Below are 7329 nucleotides of genomic sequence, written 5' to 3'. Positions count from 1 at the left end.
GCAATCCAGTTGGGTGTCATGTTCTCCAAGCTTACAACGTAACATGGAACAACCAGCTGTTGGCTCAAATTGTACTTGTATCATTAGTATTTTGTTCACTAAATATCTTTTTTACTTTGCGACTAGCTGAAGTGTCCATTTCATTGGCACTTCCAAGTACTTTAGATTCCATATTCTTTTCAAGAATATGAAAGTTATTTATTCCATGTGTGGAAATCCTGCCCAGATAACATCAAGGAGGAGAACTCAAGTTTGGGAAACTTGGTTAAAAAAAAGAACTAGGCCGACCCCTAATCAGTTTCTTTCTAAACCTAACAAAACAGCTATTTGTTTACCCAGGACTAGCAGAGTTCTGCCTTATTTACCTAAGGCAAATGATGTATCTGCATCAGGGCCTTCTGCAGCCAAAAAACATTGAAAAAAAGAGTTCTTCATTCTTACCTGTCAGATAAGGTCTGCCCACATTTGGAGTGCATGTGTCAGGTTACGGCAGCGCAGGTGCTGTGTGTAGAAAGGAATGAGTAAGTTCTGAGAGGGCAGAAGAGCTCTACCTCTAGTGGAAGCATGACGGACCACCTGGTAGGTCTTGGGGCGGTGTCGGTGCTGGCTGTGATGGAGCAAGGTAAGACCCTCTCCTAACGAGCTTACAAGGACTCACCTGGATTGAACAGGTGTGACGGCAGATATAGACCTAAACAAGATTCATAGGGTTTTGTGTATTGGTGATGGTCCACTTTATCCCTGTGATAGATATGTGAAAGTGTAGTATGAAAATGTACCCATAATCTAATACAATATAAATTTCAGGATAGTTAAGAGAGGATAGTTAACCACAACATATATTCTGTGTGTTTGTGTGTGAGCGATAAAACTAAAAAGCAGTGTTTGTGTTTATTAAATAATTCCTTCATTGATGTCCATTAAAAGTATTGTGTGCGATTTGTGTGTGTGTTTGTAGTCTATTTCTCTATGCAGGTGGTGTACGCCCGGAGAAAATACTCCGTGTCCCCTCCATCTACCTCCGGGCCTCCCGAGTTTGAACGACTTTACAGAGCACAGTCAGTTTAACCACCATATTCTAGCAACATCATGAGTTCTGTTTTTGTACATACTCGTGCATTTATTTGTGTATTCAAATTTAACTGATTTTATGACACCAACCGGATTTCCCTTCATAGAAGAACTGTGTATTTATTATCTTACCTTATCTTAGAATACCATTCATAGTTTTTGAATGCAAATATATAGTCATAATCCTGATTCTTCAACTACTATACCATGAATAGCATGTAGTATACTAATCCATCAACAGTATTTAGTAATAACACTCCATCAATAGTATGTATTTCTACTTTTTATTTGTTGGAGAAGTCCAGTATTTCCCCACATGTTGTGATCTACTCTAATATAGTTTGTAGTAATACTACTTGATTAATAATATCATACTACTCCATGGCGTTTTGCTGAAATTGGGGGGTTTCTTCTCAGTGTTAATCCTCTTATTCTTCTCCTCATCTCACTGCACCTGACCTCTCTGAGTTTAGAGTCAACTGCACTGAGTATTTCCCCATCTTCATCACGCTGCTGTGGACATCAGGCCTCTTCTTCCACCAAGGTACAGCACTGGTGCTTTGTTCAGTCTGAACTAAAAGGCCTCTGTTAAGTCACCCAGTGTCCACCCATATGAGGTCCATATTGATCCTACAATCGTTTTGAACTTGGTAGTTCTAAGCTTTTGGGATCAAATACTAAAAAACACCTTCTACCCAACGCCAGTGAGAAGCACTGTGTTTGAATGGATGAGAGCCTGGACAACTGCTTAGGCAGGGTTCAGCCAACATGGCCTCACACATGAGAGGGAGGAATTAACACAGTTATTTTATGTATTTAAGTAATTTAAATGTTTTTTAACCACTTAGTCGACCTTGTACACCAGACATGGACTCTACTCACGATATTCTTTATGCTGTTCATTACATCCAGTAGATGGAGTTTTGTAGGCTTAAAGCACTGAGAATCAGGATCTGGTTACCATGAAGTCAAAATCTGTATCAGTGTGATCCAATCCCACATCAATATCTGGTACAAGAACTCGCTGGGCTATCTGTTCGCGGTTCATAAAATATGGGTTTCCAAACATGATTGGATGTGAATGAGATGGAAAGTTTTGCACTCCCGCTAGTAAAAACGGGAAGTTTGTTGTTACGTAACCTTTTGTCTTTGGTTACAGGTGTTTCCACGTTGTGTGGTCTGCTGTACCTGTACTCCCGCTACTGCTACTTCAATGGTTACTGCCAGTCCTCTCGGCAACGGTCAGTCTGATTTGCATGGCTGTTTGTGTTGGTCCAACCTTATCTGTCACCTGTCTGGCCACCTCTCACAGTCTCTCCTGTGTGTTTAACTGTGTAAAAGGCTTGAACTGTCTATCACCCTGTCTCGCAGCCTATACCATTCTGCCTACCTGTTTCAAAGCCTCTACCTGTCTCACGTCCTCTACCGGTCTGCTGTCTACCTGTCTCATCGCCTATCTGTCTCGCAGCCCGTACCAGTCTGAATATCTGTCTCACGTCCTCTACCTGTCTGAATCCCTGTCTCTAACCCTCCTTTTTTTTCTACCCGTCTGTCTACCTATTTCACAGTCTCTACCTTTCTGTCTCCCTGTCTGTCCCCCTGTTTGTCTCTCAAGGCTGGCTCCTTTGTATTTTGGTGCCAAGGTGCTGTGGGCTCTGATCGGCTTCTCCTCGCTGGGGGTCGTTGGCTCGTTCAGCCGTACCTACGCCGGGGTGGACCTGGTGGACCTGCTCTCCACCTGCCTTGATTCCTCACTCCACCCCTGACCTCTGACCCATGATGCCTGATCACATCGACCCAGACCTTTTCCTTGACGTCAACCTCACCCTTACCTATTGTTGCACAATCTAAACATTTTTTTACCCAAATATTTAAGATAACACTAAGCTTACGCTTTCTGTAGCCCAACATAATATACCTGTCCCGGCAGTCCTATCTCCAACCCATGTTTCCTTATCGTTGTTACAATTTCAACAGTCCTTCAGACAGATCTTTAAGATAACACAAAAATACGCTTTCAGTGGGCCAACACATGAAACTCTGGCCTGCAGTCCACTCTTCAGCTCACGTTTCCACCGTTCTCTTCCTGCAACCAGTTTCACAACTTCAGAGCAAGACGTTTATCAGCCTTATTTCAGAGCAAGACTTCTCCTTGAGCGAGACTTGGTAAGACGCAATAACAAACTGACCGGATAAAGCCAAAGGTAAAGATACAAAATAACTCCCGAATTATCTTTGGAGATGCTTTACAGAATGTTGTCAGACACTAATAATATCAATCTAAGCCAAGTGGCCGAAACAAGAATAATCTTAAAGCCTTATTTGTTCATACAAAGTGCGTTAATAAAGACAAAATACCGAAATCAAAAAGGCAAAGTTTTTATGTTGAATAAGTGTTCTTCAAAATACATACCGATTTTTTTTATTTGTCCACCAACGTTTGTAGCTATCTGGTTTTAAACATTCCACCAGGTGGCGCCAGTAAACCACGTTTAACCACACACAACGAAATGGTTCTGATCTCTTACAGTTCTGTTTAACAGTTGTATCGCCGTGGATTGAACTGTGGATTTAAATTTAGCCTAATATTAACATGGTGTTGTCATTGAAAACAATTAAATAGCCTACAAATCCATTCATGCATTCATTTTCTTTCCCCGTCATTGGTTTCAGCTCTAGATAATCTGACAGATCTCTCTTAGTTTATTCCAATCGGCGGTAATTTATGGAAAGAGGACATAAGCCTTTTCCAAGCGCCCCGACCATAACTGTACTTTAATCCGGTTTCTTCTGTGCGATGGATATTGGGAACGCACGGCGAGGCGTTCGGCGACACCCCTTTAGAAACGGTTTCAAGTTCCACCGCGTGACATGTTGGAATGTCAGGTCGCTCACCTCCGTAGCCGTAGCAACAGTACGGGTCAACTCCCCTCTCCTCGCACAGAGAGAAGGTAGGCTAAGCGAAGTTACTTTTCTGTGGGGTTGTTCGAAACATCTGTATGGAATCTGGATACATTTAGGATAGCCTCGGATTTGTTGAGACTAAGGGTATGAATTGCTGGAATTTTATTTGAACCCTTTAGAGGGCGCCATCAGAGCCCAGTTATTGTTCAGCGTTCCCAGGGCCAGAGAGGAATATTCAAACAAACGCAGAACTAAAAAGATTGATGGAAATCGTATTTTAGTGGTACAAATATTTGAGGTAATTAATCAGTTTATAAAAAAGTTATTCTTAAAATAAACATCTAAACAGATTAACAACAATTCGTGTTCAATAATGACTTGACACTGGGCAGCCATTTTAGTCTGAGAAGTCTAGACTCAAGCTTGAGTTTGAAGTTTTTTTTGTGTTTGACTTAATGTCTCCCAGCGGCCGGCAACACAATGACCGCCCGTCAAGCGAGATACCGCCCCGGTTCCCCCATCCAGCGCCTCCTCGTCAGCGTGGGCATGGCTTCCTCCGCATTCCCCTCAGCCTTCAACCCCAGACCTGCCCAGGCTCGCGCAGTCACCTCCCTGTCCTCCCGCCGTCACCTTGCCTGCTGCAGCCGTGACACAGAGCTTGGTCCAGACTTCCTGGCTCCTCCCACTCTCTCGCTGGGGCGGGGCCTAGGCCTGAGCTTTCAGGAAGGGAGGTGGGTGAGGGGAAGAGGAGAAGGAGGAGGAGCGGGTGAGGAGAGTGGAGCTGGGAAGGAGGAAAAGAGACGGATCCAGAGGTTGAAGGAGGAGAACCGTCTGTTAAAGCTGTCTGTGGAGATCCTGCTGGACATGATGACCATGGTGAAGCTGAAGGACTGCCATGATGAGGCCGAGGCCGAGGAAGGTGGTCGCCAGGCGTCGGAGAGGAGAACCAACGGGGTTAGGGGGGTGAGGTGGGCCCCCAACCTGCCCGACAAACGGAGAGCTTAGACAATTAAAGCCTTTCCTCTGCAATACCCCTCTGTTCTCCCGCTCTGATTGGATAAGATTCGACTAGTTTATCACCAATATCAATATTGATTAATCCATCATAAACCTGTACTTAAATCATTCAACCATTCAAGCCCATGTTCTTAAATTATAATTGTTTTATTTTCTGCATTAGTGGTCAAAGTACTCTTTTATGATTTGAAAAAAAAATCCATTGATTCTACTCTGCCATGGTACCAACTCCCATGAAGCCTTAAAAGAGTACATTCATATGGAGAATCCCCCCTCTCTGTTCACCTAGCACTGAAACGTAGTGCCACTTCCATCTGCAAAGGCAAATGTAATCTTCTAGAATATTCAATTAAAGAAGCGCATTCCTTCCTTTCTCATCTCAAGATAGCAAAGCAAGAATTCAATTCAAGCTGTGTTTTAAGCTATTTGGGGAATGGCTACTGCTTTTTAGGCGTAACAGAATTAGCCTTGTTTGGTTTGCGTGCATTGGTTGGCCGCCCCATGCTCCATTTAAGGACTAAAGTCAGGGGGTTTTCAACTGGTGGTCTGCTGCATCAGGCTGGGTGGGCTTCATTAGATGTGTCTGCATCACCAAAAAAATGTTGATATTTTTTTTTATTTACAACAGAGTCTATGCAACTTATTCAAACTCTTAGGTTAAACTCTTAAAACAGCAGACACAGTGCCTGTTGCTTCTGATTGGCATGAATACATTCCATGGGGTGTCGCTTTCCAATTAGAGCAAATCAAAATCCAAACCCTGCCATGGTCTGTAAGAGGGATGTTTATTGCGTCTGGTGAGTTAGAGGATGCGTGCCATGCCTTTCCAGAATCTGACTCACAGACACCAGGAGGGGAGCAGGAAGGAAGGAAGGTAGGTAGTGTTGTACATGATAGGAAGCCTTCTCTTTTTTGTCATGGCAACACTAGGTGTGGCTGTGGATCAGAGGGTGATGTGTCAGGTGTGTAATGTATGAAATATTAAGGCCTGCAATGGCGGATGTGGGTCAGAAAGTTTTTGAAACGTCCCTCTCTGAGCTGCACAATAAAAGCGTTTCTGTATATGGATTCAACCCGTCCAGCCTTCCTCTAAACTTTAATTGTGTAGGTAAATCATTTAAAATCAAAGCTAACTTAACAAAGTGTGCCTAAACTTTGGACATTTAAAAAAATTGGTTTGGCACTTTTATAGAGGTTGCCAAGTTTTGTGCTACGGTTGATTTAGGCAACCAAACGTTTTTCAGAAACGTTTGAAGGAACTCAAACTCAAACTCTCACCTCCCAAAACTAAACTAAATTAATGAAAGAGGAGCCCAATGATTCGATGATAACAGACAGAATGGCCTGGCGCCGGCCTCAGAGGCTCGCTAATTTGCAAAAACCCAGTGAAAGAGACAGGAAGCATTTAGAAACACAGAGAGCTAATCAACGCTGCTCTGCCTTCTGCTATACCTGTTCAGAGTTCCCCAGGGTCTGGAGCTCATGTTTTAACCGAGGCTAAACGAGACACCCGTCCCTATGCAGGTAAGCAAACTTCGTCCTTTAATGGACCAATCAGCATCAGAGGAACGTGTCGATTCTGAGGGTATAAACCCTAGCCAGTATTTTTGGACAGCTAAACTTGTGTGTTGGCTGATTAGCGCGACCCGGAGGAGCAGCTCATTAGTGAAATCAGCTCCGCTCACCACAGGGGTGGAGCCAAGAGCCGGGCAGGATTTGTAATTTGTGAACCTGGAGTTTCCCACCTCTGCCAATTATCCACGCCGAGGTCTACGGAGACGGCTGCGGAGCTCTGTCATCAACGCACTTCCTTTTTAAAGTTGAGAACAAAGAGGAACGGAAATTAATCTCCAACTCAAACTCTCAAAAGAACTGGGGCATGGGCTAAGGCGTGTGTATGTGTGTGTGTGTGTGTGTGTGTGTGTGTGTGTGTGGAAAGCAGAGAGCAGATTTGAAAACACAGCAGATGTGTATACGTTTTTGACTTTTGACAGTATTTGTGTGTTTTTGTGGTAATGTGGGTCTGAGGGTATGTGCCCCAGATGCAGGAGTGTGTGTGTGTGTGTGTGTGTGTGTGTGTGTGTGTGTGTGTGCGTACCAGTTGGATTGGTTTGTGTGGGTAAAACATCTGAAGCAGCCAGATGGAGGGGGATTTAAAGGTCACAGCCAGGAAGAACAACAGGACAAGCCTAACTTTCTGTGTGTGCGCACATGTGTACATTAGGTGTTTGTTTTAGTTTTTGTGTGATTCGACCCGTATTGGTCCTAGGTCAGGGAGTGTGTGTGTGTGTGTGTGTGTGTGTGTAGGGCTTCCTCAATAAGGCTTATATATCTCAA

At 43.8% G+C, this 7329-nt stretch overlaps 2 protein-coding genes across 2 annotated transcripts; both read left to right on the top strand.

The window, feature by feature from the left end:
- Positions 1-470: 470 nt before the first annotated feature.
- On the top strand, positions 471-3706 carry ltc4s (leukotriene C4 synthase). Its single transcript, XM_079744772.1, has 5 exons — positions 471-622; positions 959-1058; positions 1545-1615; positions 2231-2312; positions 2687-3706. Exons 1-5 carry the CDS (start codon positions 565-567, stop codon positions 2835-2837), a joined length of 462 nt encoding a protein of 153 aa, XP_079600898.1. The 5' UTR covers positions 471-564; the 3' UTR covers positions 2838-3706.
- A 162-nt stretch (positions 3707-3868) lies between these two features.
- On the top strand, positions 3869-6060 carry LOC307081519 (uncharacterized protein; the record flags this gene model as incomplete). Its single annotated transcript, XM_079744771.1, has 2 exons — positions 3869-4022; positions 4442-6060. 2 exons carry the CDS (start codon positions 3869-3871, stop codon positions 4978-4980), a joined length of 693 nt encoding a protein of 230 aa, XP_079600897.1. The 3' UTR covers positions 4981-6060.
- Between the last annotated feature and the right edge of the window lie 1269 nt (positions 6061-7329).

Source organism: Pollachius pollachius (assembly GCF_949987615.1).
Source record: "Pollachius pollachius genome assembly, chromosome: 10".
Lineage (NCBI taxonomy): Eukaryota > Metazoa > Chordata > Actinopteri > Gadiformes > Gadidae > Pollachius > Pollachius pollachius.
The sequence above is the reverse complement of the archived record's forward strand: the minus strand, read 5'-3'. Positions and strand labels throughout refer to the sequence as shown.

Coding starts and splice junctions, on each gene's coding strand:
- ltc4s (XM_079744772.1), top strand. CDS start 565: ATGACGGACCACCTGGTAGGTCTTGGGGCGGTGTCGGTGCTGGCTGTG. Junction 623..958: donor GCTGGCTGTGATGGAGCAAG/GTAAGACCCTCT, acceptor GTGTGTTTGTAG/TCTATTTCTCTATGCAGGTG. Junction 2,313..2,686: donor TGCCAGTCCTCTCGGCAACG/GTCAGTCTGATT, acceptor TTGTCTCTCAAG/GCTGGCTCCTTTGTATTTTG.